Source organism: Barbus barbus, assembly GCF_936440315.1.
Source record: "Barbus barbus genome assembly, chromosome: 48".
Lineage (NCBI taxonomy): Eukaryota > Metazoa > Chordata > Actinopteri > Cypriniformes > Cyprinidae > Barbus > Barbus barbus.
This window is the reverse complement of record NC_136726.1, coordinates 20,966,056-20,984,762: the sequence shown is the minus strand read 5'-3', so window position 1 is coordinate 20,984,762 and position 18,707 is coordinate 20,966,056. Positions and strand designations below refer to the sequence as shown.

General features: G+C 40.9%; 1 protein-coding gene across 1 annotated transcript; it reads right to left on the bottom strand.

The window, feature by feature from the left end:
• Positions 1–235: 235 nt before the first annotated feature.
• Positions 236–7,215, bottom strand: LOC306866970 (uncharacterized protein). The gene is made up of 5 exons (XM_079412431.1): positions 7,139–7,215; positions 6,982–7,044; positions 6,622–6,703; positions 2,890–2,947; positions 236–1,106 (listed from the first exon to the last, which is right to left on the bottom strand). Exons 1-5 carry the CDS (start codon positions 7,209–7,211, stop codon positions 1,056–1,058), a joined length of 327 nt encoding a protein of 108 aa, XP_079268557.1. The 5' UTR covers positions 7,212–7,215; the 3' UTR covers positions 236–1,055.
• Between the last annotated feature and the right edge of the window lie 11,492 nt (positions 7,216–18,707).

Genomic DNA, 18,707 nt, shown 5'->3' with positions numbered 1-18,707 from the left:
GGAGTCAAAGTCGGCGGCCCACCGGCGGACGCCGCCAGCGGTTCACCGGCGTTTTGCTCATCGTTATTCCAGCGGACCACCAGCGGCAGCCACCGCTTTTCCGACAGCGGTCCTCTGACGAGCCGCTGGTTTATAATTACTGTATGCTGGCGGTCCACGGTCGGTCCGTGGTTCATAATCAGTTCAATTACGCTAACCAAAATATCCTTGCACACAATAATGGATCAAAAACAATGTAAAATCGCAATTCCAAATTTATTTTCAGTGAACAGATTAAACATGCAAATGCATTTACAGTATATTTATCAGATGGTTTTATCCAATGTGACTTTCAAATAGAAGCATTCGATTCACATATGTCCATATACAAAAGTCAACCACAAATTTAACCATGGTTTAACTATGATTGTTGTAGTAAATTCATGGTCTTATTACAGCATAGTACTAAACCTAAACTTTACCTTGGTTTCAAACACTATGGTTACCAGTTTGACTCCAGCCTTACTAAAATATTACTATAGTAGAACCATGATATCAAAACCTTTATTTGAGGAAAAATAAATAAATAAACTAGTTACTACAGTTATGGTTACTAGATTTACCCTAGTAAAAACATGGGTACAATGCTTTTCACAATCAAAGCTGCTTTAGAAAATGCATATTTCAAGGTTACAATAATAATAAAAAATTCCTTTAAACAACCAGAGATGACTGTGACTCAAAGAGGAGCATCTTCTGGAAACAAATTAACGTCCATATGTCAATAACTCTAAGATAATACAAGTTATTTGTTCAAAGTCATGTTCAGTTAAACAGACAAACATTAAAAGGGTAAGTTTGGTGAATTTAAATCCACTTCATACTGTCACAAAGTCTGTAATATGTAAATAAACAATATTCAGATAATGCAAAACATTATTGGGCATAGAGAAAGATTAAACATTGTTCGTTCACATATATTACCATCATAGTAACAATACAAAGTGGGTTGAAAATCACTCAACGTATGCTTTAAGGGTGTGAAAATCATGAGTGAGTGTTGGCATCATCTGAAGTCACCACAAGTGAGGCTGGATCCAAGATGTAGTAACATTGGGATGGGCAACCTGAGAGATAGACAGGAAAACAAAAGGAAAAGGATTAGCATAGATGCTGTTCATATTATTTCATTTATTTAGAGTACAAGGTTATGAGATGTGTTATGTAAATGCTTGACTAAAAAAAGATGTATTTTTAATCTAGATTTAAACAGAGAGAGTGTGTCTGAGCTCCAAACATAATCAGAAGGCTATTCGATAGTTTAAGAGTAAAGATCACTGCACACTGAGTCTGAAATTTTCATCTGAAATGTTCACACGTTAAAAAATAAATACGATCTCACATTGTTTCAATCACGTTTGCGCACTGCCTCCGAAATTTTCGTCCGTCAAAAAAAATTCGGATCAGGTTCGATATTCGCATCCGTAGCATGCATTTTGATAGGAAAGGATGGGGAATGTGAAAAAAAAGAAAAACGCATCCGAAATTTTCGTCCGTCATAAAAAAAAAAAATTGGATCGGGTTTGATTTTTTTCCGTTTCTCGCATCCGTAGGAAGCATTTTGAGAGGTGTTTTGACAGTTCAGAGCCACCGTACAAGCGAACGCCAAAATCCAGAATGGCGATTGTCAAATTCATCCACTTCATCTTGCAGCACAAAGCACTGTATATAGTAGGCATGGGCTAAAATGGGTCTAAAATGTGTTATTTTTAAATGTCTGGGTAGAAAACAACAACTTTTTTCCCCACTGAACACAATATTTTTTTTTAAGAAACATATAGAACATTTTGGAAAGGTAAACATGTCAAGCTAAATAATTAAAATAAATAATTGAATTCTTCTTAATTAAATTAAGTACAGTCACTTAAGTGAGCCTAAACCTGCAGCTCATATAATCAATAAATAATAAATCAATAATCAAAAAATAAATTACTTTCTGTAAAAAAGAAAAAGAAATCCTTATAAATGAAAAAATAAAATAAAAATGCAGTCACTTAAAGTGAGCCTAAACCTGCAGCTCAATAATCAAAACCATAATCAAAACAATTTCTGTAAATTTAAAAAATAATAATAATAATCAAAATAATTTAAAAAGCAGTCATTAAACCTGTAGCTTAACAAGGTTTTTGGAGACATGCTCACTTTCTACACATTCATTTTTCAGTCCAAGTTATGATGCAGGAATGTTCCCCTTTCCCAGATTAAATTTGGATTGGTGAGGCACAGGGCCGTGTGACTCATGCTTTTCGCTGCACACAACTGAGGGAGTCCTGAACTTTCTGTCTTTGACAACATGTAAAAAAAAAAAACAACTGTGCATACCGCAGAAATGTTATAATGAAATATTTTAGTGGTTTTGAAACCGTGACTTTTCCAAACCGCGGTATACCTTGAAACCGATTATCGTCCCATGCCTAGTATATAGATCCTTGCACACTGAGTTCACAGAAATTGGTGGTTTTCTTTTTAATATGTGGCTCTAGTATCACTAGTAAAGCATCAAACTGAGACACTGACATCCTGGAGTAAACTTTGAATCGCCCGTGATAATCCCGCTGCTCCTTAATAAGGAGGGGGAACTCTCCATCCTCTCTATATCTCAGGATTGGATGGACCCAATATTTCCTTTCTGTTTTTTAAGAAGCGAGAGGACAACAAAATCATCCTCAATGCTTGAAGACTCCATTTAGTAGTGTGGAGAAATCTAGAATATGTATATTGATAGATTCATTTTTGTATAAAAAACTAGGCCCCCCAAATATATTAATTTTTCTTTGTAATGTTTGTTCAACTATTATTGTTTTATTTGTTAAAATATTCAGTACATGCATACATTTTTTGCATACTCACAGCTAAGCCATGGTTGTCCAGTGGGTGACGGTAGCCAGATGAAAATCCCAGAGCAGACCTGAAAGAGAAAAAGAGAAGAGTTAGTAGTAGTTCACGCAAAGTTGTGTTGCACGGAGCTGTGGTGAGATCTGTAAAAGAACTGCTGGCTGAAAAAACGAAAGAACCCAAAAATCAATCAGGCTTGTTGCCTTCTTCAAGTGTCTTACAGTCGGCTACTGTTTTGCTAATTTTTTCGCAACGGATTAATTAACACGCATCGGACTCAGTGTGCAAGGTTTCTGTTTAATTTTTAGGATTACGAATACGAAAAAATGCATCCGAAATTTCGGACTCAGTGTGCAGTGACCTTAAAACACGAAAAAGCTCTGCTTCCTTTTAGGGGTGTGCGATATGACGATTTTTGATCGTGGACGATAAAAATGTCTCCACGATCTGCTTTTGAAGAAATATCGTAGTATCGTGCTACAGCGCACATTGTCAAATACAGTTCTGGTCTCCGTCTCTATATACTGTACAACACCACATACAGCAGTAGAGTTACTCAGACAGGACACTGCACTTATTCGCGATCGCAAAACTACATTATTTGCACACAAGCCTTGCTGGTTAAATGTTTCATTCACGCGCTGGTCTGATGTGCGCTTTTTCTGAGCGCATACACCTGAAGCACGGACACTAAAAAGCCTGTCTAACAGCGCCTGATTACTCAGCTAACTTATCTTTTGCGCTAATACTGTCAAAACACACAAGGTTTACATACAGACTAAGTTGGTTATCTCTAAAATGAAAGTAAATATAGTTAAGAGAGAAAAAGATGCGTGCCTGTATATTAGATGCGTGCAGCTCTTAAAGGGACAGGACACTAAACGTGCTGTCGACTGTCATTAAAGGGTTAGTTCACCCTAAAATTTTATTTCTGTCATTATTTACTCACTCACATGTTCTCCCAAACCTCTATTAACTTATTGTGCTGAACCCAAAATAAGATATTTTGAAGAATGAGGGTAACCAAACAGTTGCTGGTCTACATTGACTTTGATAGCAGGAAAGAAAAATCCCATGGAAGTCACTGTGGACCAGCAACTGTTTGGTTTTCCACCTTCTTCAAAATAGCATTTATGTTCAGCAGAAGAAAGAAACTCATTCAGGTTTAAAACAACTTTTGAATAAATGATGGTATAAAAATAAATCATTATGACAGAATTGACAGATGACAGAATATTTATTTTTGGGGGAACTATTCATTTAACATTAACAATATGGAGGACCAAACCTGCATAAATTAAATATGAATAAATAAATATATTAATGAATAAATAGATAAATAAATGTGACAATAGGAAAATGAATAAACGACTTGATAAAATAAATATGATTAATTTGTAATAAAGTAACCCCCCCCCCCTTAATTTATTTTCTGCTTTTATACATTTATAAACATTTTTTTAACTTTTATTTTTTCACTAATTCTTTTTAATGTATTTTTATTATTTATACATTTATTTTGAGATTTATTTATATATTTATGCATTCATTTTTTTTCGAATGATTTATTCCCACATGTATTTATTTATTCATTTATTTTGACTTTTCCGTGTGTAACATGTAAATGAGGAAGGTGGTCCTTGTGTAGCTTCAGTGCATCATTGGTTGAGAGTTCACGCGTCGCATCGTCAGCCCAGCTAAGCGATAGAGATGAGTTTTCAAAGAAAATAGCGGCATGTAGTAATTCATTGTCCAGTTTGCTACGGGATGTGGCAGATCAGCTGGAGAGTTGTAAGTTATTTTCACCGAACGTTATTCGCATTAGTGCCGAAATATTTAAAATATTTTCCAGAAATAAAAACAGGAAGCTGAAGCCTGGAACCATCGACGTCAGACCCTAGGGTGATGACACCCAGTTATTAGACTAGAAACCAACCATCCTCTGGGTGTCTGACTCCGACTATATATAAATAAGTCTCAAAATAAATGTATAAATAATAAAAATACATTAAAAAAGAATTAGTGAAAAATAAAAGTAATTTTTTTTTATAAATGTATAAAAGCAGAAAATAAATTAAGGGGGGAAAATCGTATATTATTAGAAATTAATCATATTTATTTTATCAAGTCGTTTATTCATTTTCCTATTATCACATTTATTTATTTATTAATATATTATATATCATAATATAATATAATATATATCATATTTAATTTATGCAGGTTTGGTCCTCCATATAACAAAACCCAAAGAGAAAAATCACTCACTATTCTTGACTGAAAAACTTTAATACAGTTGCTTTAGGAATCAGTCTATGTAGTGTTTTATTTTTATATTTGTTCATTTAATTTCATTGAATGCTCCTGCTCAATACACCTATTGTACCTGGAAATAAAGCACTGTTTGTTTTATTTGTATATTATGTGTATTTGTAATGTGCATCTTTGTTCTTATTTTTTAATAAGAAATATAAAATAATGACAAAGATTTTTATCTTCGCCCACTTTGGCCTAAATATCTGCCATGTCTTTTTTTTTTTGTTACCTTGAAAGGCTTTGTCTAGTTTGGCTGTAATGCTCAGACAACTTGTAAAACCAACATGACAAAGAATCGTGATAAAATCGTTAATCGTGATATTTCTAAAAAAAATCGTGATATGATATTTTTTCCATATTGCCCACCCCTACTTCCTTTACTGGAGTCTGATATTCTGGGTACTGTCAATAGTCCAGAGTTTTGTGACATTATTTAACTTACTTTGCTATAATTTGGTTAAATCGCAATCCGATTTTATTCTATATCCCTTAGTAAGCATATCATTTGTCCTCAGTATTCAGAGAACAGACATACTCTACATATGCCACAGTATTATTGAAGTGAGAGGAACATCATAACTGTAATTTACACAACTGTTCAAAAGTCAGTAGGATATTTTGCATCTTTGAAATAAGTCTCTTTTACTCACCACAGCTATATTTATTGTAAAAGAGAAATTAAAAAACGCATTAAAACTATAAATATTACAATTCAAGAGAACTGTTTTTAATTGGATATGTTAAAATTGTAATTTATTGCTGTGATCAAATCTGAATTTTCAGCATCATTACACCAGTTTTCAGTGTCACATGATCCTTCAAAAATAAATTTGATATGTTGATTTGCTGCTCAAGAAACATTTCTGATTATTATCAAAACAGATGTGCTGATAAACATTTTAGTGTAAACTGATTTTTGTTCCATGATTCATTGGTAAATAGATTCCAGACCTTTAAATGGTAGTGTACAATACTGTTCAAAAATTTGCAGTCAGTGAGGTTTAAGAAATTCATATTTTTATACAGCAAGGATGCATTAAATTGATGAGAAGTGAGAGTAAATATTTTTGTTTCAAATAGACACTGTTACTTTTCAACTTTGTTCATCAATGAATCCTAAAAAATAAAAAAATAACACACAAACAAAATACAAATCAGAAATATTTTCCTGAGCAGCAAATCAGCATATTAGAATGATTTCTGAATGATCATGTAAAACTGAAGAGTAATGAGGCCGAAAATCCAGCTCTGATCACAGAAATAAAATACATTTTAACATCACTCACTCATGTTTGGATGTCAAAACCTTCTTAAAATAACTTTAATAAAGAAGTGTAACAGATGGATCATGATACATGCAAATATGTAATGAAAAAATGCATATGAAGTGATTTAATGATCTTTCTCAGCTTAATGTTAACGTTAAGTTACCTGTTTCCCACATCTCTGTCAGCAACTTCCTTCAGAAATATAGTTATCTTGGAGCTTCTAATCTGTTGCAGAAGTGTTATTCCTGAAACCACAGAACAATTTTTATCAATAATAGCTTGCCATAAAATATCAAATCACATTTTAATTAGATTCAGTTAATTCACGCTCACTGATTAACAGGAAAGATACAGCCCATATTTTAGGCTAAATAAATTAATCTAATTCCAGTAAGCGATTGAAAAAACCTTTACAAAGCTATTACAACTTCCCATCTAACGTTACACATAAACATGTGATGAAAAGTGAAAACTTTGATAAATCAGAGCTCAATATACAGAGTTAGCATACCAGTTAGCATACCTTGTCTGAAAACAGTTGAGATGCTAACGGACTTTTTCGAAGACACTAAACTGTCTTTATGACCTAAATATTCAACAGAAACGTGACAATTAATAGTAAGAAAAGTGTCAGGAACAGTTGTATGTAATATTTGTGTGACTTTAGGTACTAAACTCACCCGAAAACGGTGAAAACAGCAGCGAGAGACGGAGTGTTGCAGCTGTCAGTTGGAGAGTTGTGGCCGTTTCCATGGTAACTCCCGCTCTGCAGCGTTTGATTGAGACTCAGCGCGCGTCCATCAAATCACGTCACAGCCACGCAGCATTTAAATAAACATAAACAACTAAAAATAATAATTTGATAAAATTTTGAATTTTAATCGTTTTGTAGCTCTATAACATAGGTGTAAACTGGAAACCGCACGTGACAGTGGGGCAAATTAGCACTTTTATTTTTATTTTATCATATATTTTTGTTATTTTTATGAGATGTATGATTTTGTACTGTTGTTTTTATGATCATTCAAACAATGTATTTAATTTAAAAACGTGCTTGCAGTATTTTTATACTGAACAATAATAATTAGTTCATTCTCTCACTATTTTTATTCAGTGCTTCAGATTCATTTTAACTGTAATACTGTAAAAATGTAATGTAAAACATAAATTTTAAATATATTATAAAACAAAGATGTCATATAAGAGCTCATACAGGACAGACCCTCTTCTTGCCACTGGTGTACCGACGGAGGCCCAGCTGCGGCAAACCGCTGGTGGCGTGCCACCCAAAAAACGCCAGCTGACCAACAGCATTTTTAGATTGGCCGGCTCGCCGATGGTGTGCCGACGGTGGTCCGACCATGTTAAGCCGCTGAATTTGTGCCGCCCAAAAAACGCTGGTGGACCGCCAGGTCATTGTTTGCTGGGGAAGTCCCGATCTGAATCAAAGGATTCACGAACACGCACCGAAGTCCCGATCTGAATCAAAGGATTCACGAACACGCACCGAAGTATCAAATGATTCACGAACACGCACCGAAGTCCCGATCTGAATCAATGGATTCACGAACACGCACCGAAGTCCCGATCTGAATCAAATGATTCACGAACCGAAGTATCAAATGATTCACGAACACGCACCGAAGTATCAAATGATTCACGAACACGCACCGAAGTCCCGATCTGAATCAATGGATTCACGAACACGCACCGAAGTCCCGATCTGAATCAAAGGATTCACGAACACGCACCGAAGTATCAAATGATTCACGAACACGCACCGAAGTCCCGATCTGAATCAAAGGATTCACGAACACGCACCGAAGTCCCGATCTGAATCAAAGGATTCACGAACACGCACCGAAGTATCAAATGATTCACGAACACGCACCGAAGTCCCGATCTGAATCAAAGGATTCACGAACACGCACCGAAGTCCCGATCTGAATCAAAGGATTCACGAACACGCACCGAAGTATCAAATGATTCACGAACACGCACCGAAGTATCAAATGATTCACGAACACGCACCGAAGTCCCGATCTGAATCAAAGGATTCACGAACATGCACCGAAGTATCAAATGATTCACGAACACGCACCGAAGTCCCGATCTGAATCAAAGGATTCACGAACACGCACCGAAGTCCCGATCTGAATCAAATGATTCACGAACACGCACCGAAGTATCAAATGATTCACGAACACGCACCGAAGTCCCGATCTGAATCAAATGATTCACGAACACGCACCGAAGTATCAAATGATTCACGAACACGCACCGAAGTATCAAATGATTCACGAACACGCACCGAAGTCCCGATCTGAATCAAAGGATTCACGAACACGCACCGAAGTCCCGATCTGAATCAAAGGATTCACGAACACGCACCGAAGTATCAAATGATTCACGAACACGCACCGAAGTCCCGATCTGAATCAAAGGATTCACGAACACGCACCGAAGTCCCGATCTGAATCAAATGATTCACGAACACGCACCGAAGTATCAAAGGATTCACGAACACGCACCGAAGTTTCAAATGATTCACGAACACGCACCGAAGTCCCGATCTGAATCAAATGATTCACGAACACGCACCGAAGTATCAAATGATTCAGGAACACGCACCGAAGTCCCGATCTGAATCAAAGGATTCACGAACACGCACCGAAGTCCCGATCTGAATCAAATGATTCACGAACACGCACCGAAGTATCAAAGGATTCACGAACACGCACCGAAGTCCCGATCTGAATCAAATGATTCACGAACACGCACCGAAGTCCCGATCTGAATCAAATGATTCACGAACACGCACCGAAGTATCAAATGATTCACGAACACGCACCGAAGTCCCGATCTGAATCAAAGGATTCACGAACACGCACCGAAGTCCCGATCTGAATCAAAGGATTCACGAACACGCACCGAAGTCCCGATCTGAATCAAATGATTCACGAACACGCACCGAAGTATCAAAGGATTCACGAACACGCACCGAAGTCCCGATCTGAATCAAATGATTCACGAACACGCACCGAAGTCCCGATCTGAATCAAATGATTCACGAACACGCACCGAAGTATCAAATGATTCACGAACACGCACCGAAGTATCAAATGATTCACGAACACGCACCGAAGTCCCGATCTGAATCAAAGGATTCACGAACACGCACCGAAGTCCCGATCTGAATCAAAGGATTCACGAACACGCACCGAAGTCCCGATCTGAATCAAATGATTCACGAACACGCACCGAAGTATCAAAGGATTCACGAACACGCACCGAAGTCCCGATCTGAATCAAACGATTCACGAACACGCACCGAAGTCCCGATCTGAATCAATGGATTCACGAACACGCACCGAAGTCCCGATCTGAATCAAATGATTCACGAACACGCACCGAAGTATCAAAGGATTCACGAACACGCACCGAAGTCCCGATCTGAATCAAATGATTCACGAACACGCACCGAAGTCCCGATCTGAATCAAATGATTCACGAACACGCACCGAAGTATCAAATGATTCACGAACACGCACCGAAGTCCCGATCTGAATCAAAGGATTCACGAACACGCACCGAAGTCCCGATCTGAATCAATGGATTCACGAACACGCACCGAAGTCCCGATCTGAATCAAATGATTCACGAACACGCACCGAAGTCCCGATCTGAATCAAAGGATTCACGAACACGCACCGAAGTATCAAATGATTCACGAACACGCACCGAAGTATCAAATGATTCACGAACACGCACCGAAGTCCCGATCTGAATCAAAGGATTCACGAACACGCACCGAAGTCCCGATCTGAATCAATGGATTCACGAACACGCACCGAAGTCCCGATCTGAATCAAATGATTCACGAACACGCACCGAAGTCCCGATCTGAATCAAAGGATTCACGAACACGCACCGAAGTATCAAATGATTCACGAACACGCACCGAAGTCCCGATCTGAATCAAAGGATTCACGAACACGCACCGAAGTCCCGATCTGAATCAAATGATTCACGAACACGCACCGAAGTATCAAATGATTCACGAACACGCACCGAAGTCCCGATCTGAATCAATGGATTCACGAACACGCACCGAAGTCCCGATCTGAATCAAATGATTCACGAACACGCACCGAAGTCCCGATCTGAATCAAATGATTCACGAACACGCACCGAAGTCCCGATCTGAATCAAAGGATTCACGAACACGCACCGAAGTATCAAATGATTCACGAACACGCACCGAAGTCCCGATCTGAATCAAAGGATTCACGAACACGCACCGAAGTCCCGATCTGAATCAAATGATTCACGAACACGCACCGAAGTATCAAATGATTCACGAACACGCACCGAAGTCCCGATCTGAATCAATGGATTCACGAACACGCACCGAAGTCCCGATCTGAATCAAATGATTCACGAACACGCACCGAAGTATCAAATGATTCACGAACACGCACCGAAGTCCCGATCTGAATCAAAGGATTCAGTGAATCATTTGAATGATTCACGAACACGCATCGAAGTATCAAATGATTCACGAACACGCACCGAAGTCCCGATCTGAATCAAAGGATTCACGAACACGCACCGAAGTATCAAATGATTCACGAACACGCACCGAAGTCCCGATCTGAATCAATGGATTCACGAACACGCACCGAAGTCCCGATCTGAATCAATGGATTCACGAACACGCACCGAAGTCCCGATCTGAATCAAATGATTCACGAACACGCACCGAAGTATCAAATGATTCACGAACACGCACCGAAGTATCAAATGATTCACGAACACGCACCGAAGTCCCGATCTGAATCAAATGATTCACGAACACGCACCGAAGTATCAAATGATTCACGAACACGCACCGAAGTATCAAATGATTCACGAACACGCACCGAAGTCCCGATCTGAATCAATGGATTCACGAACACGCACCGAAGTCCCGATCTGAATCAATGGATTCACGAACACGCACCGAAGTCCCGATCTGAATCAAATGATTCACGAACACGCACCGAAGTCCCGATCTGAATCAATGGATTCACGAACACGCACTGAAGTCCCGATCTGAATCAAATGATTCACGAACACGCACCGAAGTATCAAAGGATTCACGAACACGCACCGAAGTCCCGATCTGAATCAATGGATTCACGAACACGCACCGAAGTCCCGATCTGAATCAAATGATTCACGAACACGCACCGAAGTATCAAATGATTCACGAACACGCACCGAAGTCCCGATCTGAATCAAATGATTCACGAACACGCACCGAAGTCCCGATCTGAATCAAATGATTCACGAACACGCACCGAAGTATCAAATGATTCACGAACACGCACCGAAGTCCCGATCTGAATCAAAGGATTCACGAACACGCACCGAAGTATCAAATGATTCACGAACACGCACCGAAGTCCCGATCTGAATCAAAGGATTCACGAACACGCACCGAAGTCCCGATCTGAATCAAATGATTCACGAACACGCACCGAAGTATCAAATGATTCACGAACACGCACCGAAGTATCAAATGATTCACGAACACGCACCGAAGTCCCGATCTGAATCAAAGGATTCACGAACACGCACCGAAGTATCAAATGATTCACGAACACGCACCGAAGTATCAAATGATTCACGAACACGCACCGAAGTCCCGATCTGAATCAAATGATTCACGAACACGCACCGAAGTATCAAATGATTCACGAACACGCACCGAAGTCCCGATCTGAATCAAATGATTCACGAACACGCACCGAAGTATCAAATGATTCACGAACACGCACCGAAGTCCCGATCTGAATCAAAGGATTCACGAACACGCACCGAAGTCCCGATCTGAATCAATGATTCACGAACACGCACCGAAGTCCCGATCTGAATCAAATGATTCACGAACACGCACCGAAGTCCCGATCTGAATCAAATGATTCACGAACACGCACCGAAGTATCAAAGGATTCACGAACACGCACCGAAGTCCCGATCTGAATCAAATGATTCACGAACACGCACCGAAGTATCAAATGATTCACGAACACGCACCGAAGTCCCGATCTGAATCAAAGGATTCACGAACACGCACCGAAGTATCAAATGATTCACGAACACGCACCGAAGTCCCGATCTGAATCAATGGATTCACGAACACGCACCGAAGTCCCGATCTGAATCAATGGATTCACGAACACGCACCGAAGTCCCGATCTGAATCAAATGATTCACGAACACGCACCGAAGTATCAAATGATTCACGAACACGCACCGAAGTATCAAATGATTCACGAACACGCACCGAAGTCCCGATCTGAATCAAATGATTCACGAACACGCACCGAAGTATCAAATGATTCACGAACACGCACCGAAGTATCAAATGATTCACGAACACGCACCGAAGTCCCGATCTGAATCAATGGATTCACGAACACGCACCGAAGTCCCGATCTGAATCAATGGATTCACGAACACGCACCGAAGTCCCGATCTGAATCAAATGATTCACGAACACGCACCGAAGTCCCGATCTGAATCAATGGATTCACGAACACGCACTGAAGTCCCGATCTGAATCAAATGATTCACGAACACGCACCGAAGTATCAAAGGATTCACGAACACGCACCGAAGTCCCGATCTGAATCAATGGATTCACGAACACGCACCGAAGTCCCGATCTGAATCAAATGATTCACGAACACGCACCGAAGTATCAAATGATTCACGAACACGCACCGAAGTCCCGATCTGAATCAAATGATTCACGAACACGCACCGAAGTCCCGATCTGAATCAAATGATTCACGAACACGCACCGAAGTATCAAATGATTCACGAACACGCACCGAAGTCCCGATCTGAATCAAAGGATTCACGAACACGCACCGAAGTCCCGATCTGAATCAAAGGATTCACGAACACGCACCGAAGTATCAAATGATTCACGAACACGCACCGAAGTCCCGATCTGAATCAAAGGATTCACGAACACGCACCGAAGTCCCGATCTGAATCAAATGATTCACGAACACGCACCGAAGTATCAAATGATTCACGAACACGCACCGAAGTATCAAATGATTCACGAACACGCACCGAAGTCCCGATCTGAATCAAAGGATTCACGAACACGCACCGAAGTATCAAATGATTCACGAACACGCACCGAAGTCCCGATCTGAATCAAATGATTCACGAACACGCACCGAAGTCCCGATCTGAATCAAATGATTCACGAACACGCACCGAAGTATCAAATGATTCACGAACACGCACCGAAGTCCCGATCTGAATCAAAGGATTCACGAACACGCACCGAAGTCCCGATCTGAATCAAAGGATTCACGAACACGCACCGAAGTATCAAATGATTCACGAACACGCACCGAAGTCCCGATCTGAATCAAAGGATTCACGAACACGCACCGAAGTCCCGATCTGAATCAAATGATTCACGAACACGCACCGAAGTATCAAATGATTCACGAACACGCACCGAAGTCCCGATCTGAATCAAAGGATTCACGAACACGCACCGAAGTCCCGATCTGAATCAAAGGATTCACGAACACGCACCGAAGTATCAAATGATTCACGAACACGCACCGAAGTCCCGATCTGAATCAAATGATTCACGAACACGCACCGAAGTATCAAATGATTCACGAACACGCACCGAAGTATCAAATGATTCACGAACACGCACCGAAGTCCCGATCTGAATCAATGGATTCACGAACACGCACCGAAGTCCCGATCTGAATCAATGGATTCACGAACACGCACCGAAGTCCCGATCTGAATCAAATGATTCACGAACACGCACCGAAGTCCCGATCTGAATCAATGGATTCACGAACACGCACTGAAGTCCCGATCTGAATCAAATGATTCACGAACACGCACCGAAGTATCAAAGGATTCACGAACACGCACCGAAGTCCCGATCTGAATCAATGGATTCACGAACACGCACCGAAGTCCCGATCTGAATCAAATGATTCACGAACACGCACCGAAGTATCAAATGATTCACGAACACGCACCGAAGTCCCGATCTGAATCAAATGATTCACGAACACGCACCGAAGTCCCGATCTGAATCAAATGATTCACGAACACGCACCGAAGTATCAAATGATTCACGAACACGCACCGAAGTCCCGATCTGAATCAAAGGATTCACGAACACGCACCGAAGTCCCGATCTGAATCAAAGGATTCACGAACACGCACCGAAGTATCAAATGATTCACGAACACGCACCGAAGTCCCGATCTGAATCAAAGGATTCACGAACACGCACCGAAGTCCCGATCTGAATCAAATGATTCACGAACACGCACCGAAGTATCAAATGATTCACGAACACGCACCGAAGTATCAAATGATTCACGAACACGCACCGAAGTCCCGATCTGAATCAAAGGATTCACGAACACGCACCGAAGTATCAAATGATTCACGAACACGCACCGAAGTATCAAATGATTCACGAACACGCACCGAAGTCCCGATCTGAATCAATGGATTCACGAACACGCACCGAAGTCCCGATCTGAATCAATGGATTCACGAACACGCACCGAAGTCCCGATCTGAATCAAATGATTCACGAACACGCACCGAAGTCCCGATCTGAATCAATGGATTCACGAACACGCACTGAAGTCCCGATCTGAATCAAATGATTCACGAACACGCACCGAAGTATCAAAGGATTCACGAACACACACCGAAGTTTCAAATGATTCACGAACACGCACCGAAGTCCCGATCTGAATCAAATGATTCACGAACACGCACCGAAGTCCCGATCTGAATCAAAGGATTCACGAACACGCACCGAAGTATCAAATGATTCACGAACACGCACCGAAGTCCCGATCTGAATCAATGGATTCACGAACACGCACCGAAGTCCCGATCTGAATCAAATGATTCACGAACACGCACCGAAGTATCAAATGATTCACGAACACGCACCGAAGTCCCGATCTGAATCAAATGATTCACGAACACGCACCGAAGTCCCGATCTGAATCAAATGATTCACGAACACGCACCGAAGTATCAAATGATTCACGAACACGCACCGAAGTCCCGATCTGAATCAAAGGATTCACGAACACGCACCGAAGTCCCGATCTGAATCAAATGATTCACGAACACGCACCGAAGTCCCGATCTGAATCAAATGATTCACGAACACGCACCGAAGTCCCGATCTGAATCAAAGGATTCACGAACACGCACCGAAGTCCCGATCTGAATCAATGGATTCACGAACACGCACCGAAGTCCCGATCTGAATCAAATGATTCACGAACACGCACCGAAGTATCAAATGATTCACGAACACGCACCGAAGTCCCGATCTGAATCAAAGGATTCACGAACACGCACCGAAGTCCCGATCTGAATCAATGGATTCACGAACACGCACCGAAGTCCCGATCTGAATCAAATGATTCACGAACACGCACCGAAGTCCCGATCTGAATCAATGGATTCACGAACACGCACTGAAGTCCCGATCTGAATCAAATGATTCACGAACACGCACCGAAGTATCAAAGGATTCACGAACACACACCGAAGTTTCAAATGATTCACGAACACGCACCGAAGTCCCGATCTGAATCAAATGATTCACGAACACGCACCGAAGTATCAAATGATTCACGAACACGCACCGAAGTCCCAATCTGAATCAAATGATTCACGAACACGCACCGAAGTATCAAATGATTCACGAACACGCACCGAAGTCCCGATCTGAATCAATGGATTCACGAACACGCACCGAAGTCCCGATCTGAATCAAATGATTCACGAACACGCACCGAAGTATCAAATGATTCACGAACACGCACCGAAGTATCAAATGATTCACGAACACGCACCGAAGTCCCGATCTGAATCAATGGATTCACGAACACGCACCGAAGTCCCGATCTGAATCAAATGATTCACGAACACGCACCGAAGTATCAAATGATTCACGAACACGCACCGAAGTCCCGATCTGAATCAAATGATTCACGAACACGCACCGAAGTATCAAATGATTCACGAACACGCACCGAAGTCCCGATCTGAATCAATGGATTCACGAACACGCACCGAAGTCCCGATCTGAATCAAATGATTCACGAACACGCACCGAAGTATCAAATGATTCACGAACACGCACCGAAGTATCAAATGATTCACGAACACGCACCGAAGTATCAAATGATTCACGAACACGCACCGAAGTCCCGATCTGAATCAAAGGATTCACGAACACGCACCGAAGTCCCGATCTGAATCAAATGATTCACGAACACGCACCGAAGTCCCGATCTGAATCAATGGATTCACGAACACGCACCGAAGTCCCGATCTGAATCAAATGATTCACGAACACACACCGAAGTATCAAAGGATTCACGAACACGCACCGAAGTTTCAAATGATTCACGAACACGCACCGAAGTCCCGATCTGAATCAAATGATTCACGAACACGCACCGAAGTATCAAATGATTCACGAACACGCACCGAAGTCCCAATCTGAATCAAATGATTCACGAACACGCACCGAAGTATCAAATGATTCACGAACACGCACCGAAGTCCCGATCTGAATCAATGGATTCACGAACACGCACCGAAGTCCCGATCTGAATCAAATGATTCACGAACACGCACCGAAGTATCAAATGATTCACGAACACGCACCGAAGTCCCAATCTGAATCAAATGATTCACGAACACGCACCGAAGTATCAAATGATTCACGAACACGCACCGAAGTCCCGATCTGAATCAATGGATTCACGAACACGCACCGAAGTCCCGATCTGAATCAAAGGATTCACGAACACGCACCGAAGTATCAAATGATTCACGAACACGCACCGAAGTCCCGATCTGAATCAAAGGATTCACGAACACGCACCAAAGTCCCGATCTGAATCAAATGATTCACGAACACGCACCGAAGTATCAAATGATTCACGAACACGCACCGAAGTCCCGATCTGAATCAAATGATTCACGAACACGCACCGAAGTCCCGATCTGAATCAAAGGATTCACGAACACGCACCGAAGTATCAAATGATTCACGAACACGCACCGAAGTCCCGATCTGAATCAAAGGATTCACGAACACGCACCAAAGTCCCGATCTGAATCAAATGATTCACGAACACGCACCGAAGTATCAAATGATTCACGAACACGCACCGAAGTCCCGATCTGAATCAAAGGATTCACGAACACGCACCGAAGTCCCGATCTGAATCAAATCATTTCCGATCTGATTCAAATCATCGAAGTTCCGGTCTAAATCAAATGATTCACGCTCCAACTCTGCCCATGTATTAAATGTGTGGTTTTCTAGCATATTTACGTTAAATTCTCAGGTCATATCAATGATATGACGTATTGCAGATGCGGCCAAAATTACAACAACAGTGATATATTTGTTTGATCAAAATTATTGCTAGATACAATTTAGTAGTCGCTGGATATTGGTAAGGACATGACAGGAGCATCCCTAATAAATCCTGTGCCCTTGGCTAGTGCACTGCAAAAATATTTTTTTTGAAGATTATTTCAATACGTTTTACAAGAAAATATGGATTCATTCTTTCTACATCATCATTTTATTTTATTATTTGCCATTGCTTTGTAATTAATTGTGAAATTTGCTATCAATTTCTGAGTGAAAATTGCTTCAAAGTAAATCCTACACCAGATTTTTTTTCAGTGATGTGAAAACATGACCCTGATGTTGCTGCATTTGATGCACAACTCTAAGTATGCAGTTCATATTTCCTTCTAAGGCAATATTTTTATAGCTCAGATAATTTAATAGAGATCACAATTAGGTCTTATTTAAGCATCACATTTCTCCTAACGGTCTTGGGAGTCAGTAGTTGACATACAGTAAGGCTACGGAGCTATAAAATGAATGTGGAGAGCAGCTCAGATCATTTGATCTTCTCTGGAAGAGAAACATGAGATTACTGGAGCCATTTTCTCATGAGAAAATTTTGCAAAAGCCTTAATTTTTTTTCTCAATCTTGTCTGGTAAAGCGATATCATTTGTGATTTTTCTTTCCTGTGTGTTGAAGCGTTCCTCATATACTCACAGTGTGGTGGTGACCACTGTGAGGTTGGGGTTCTGTACATTATATTAATGTTAATAATGATGGTGGA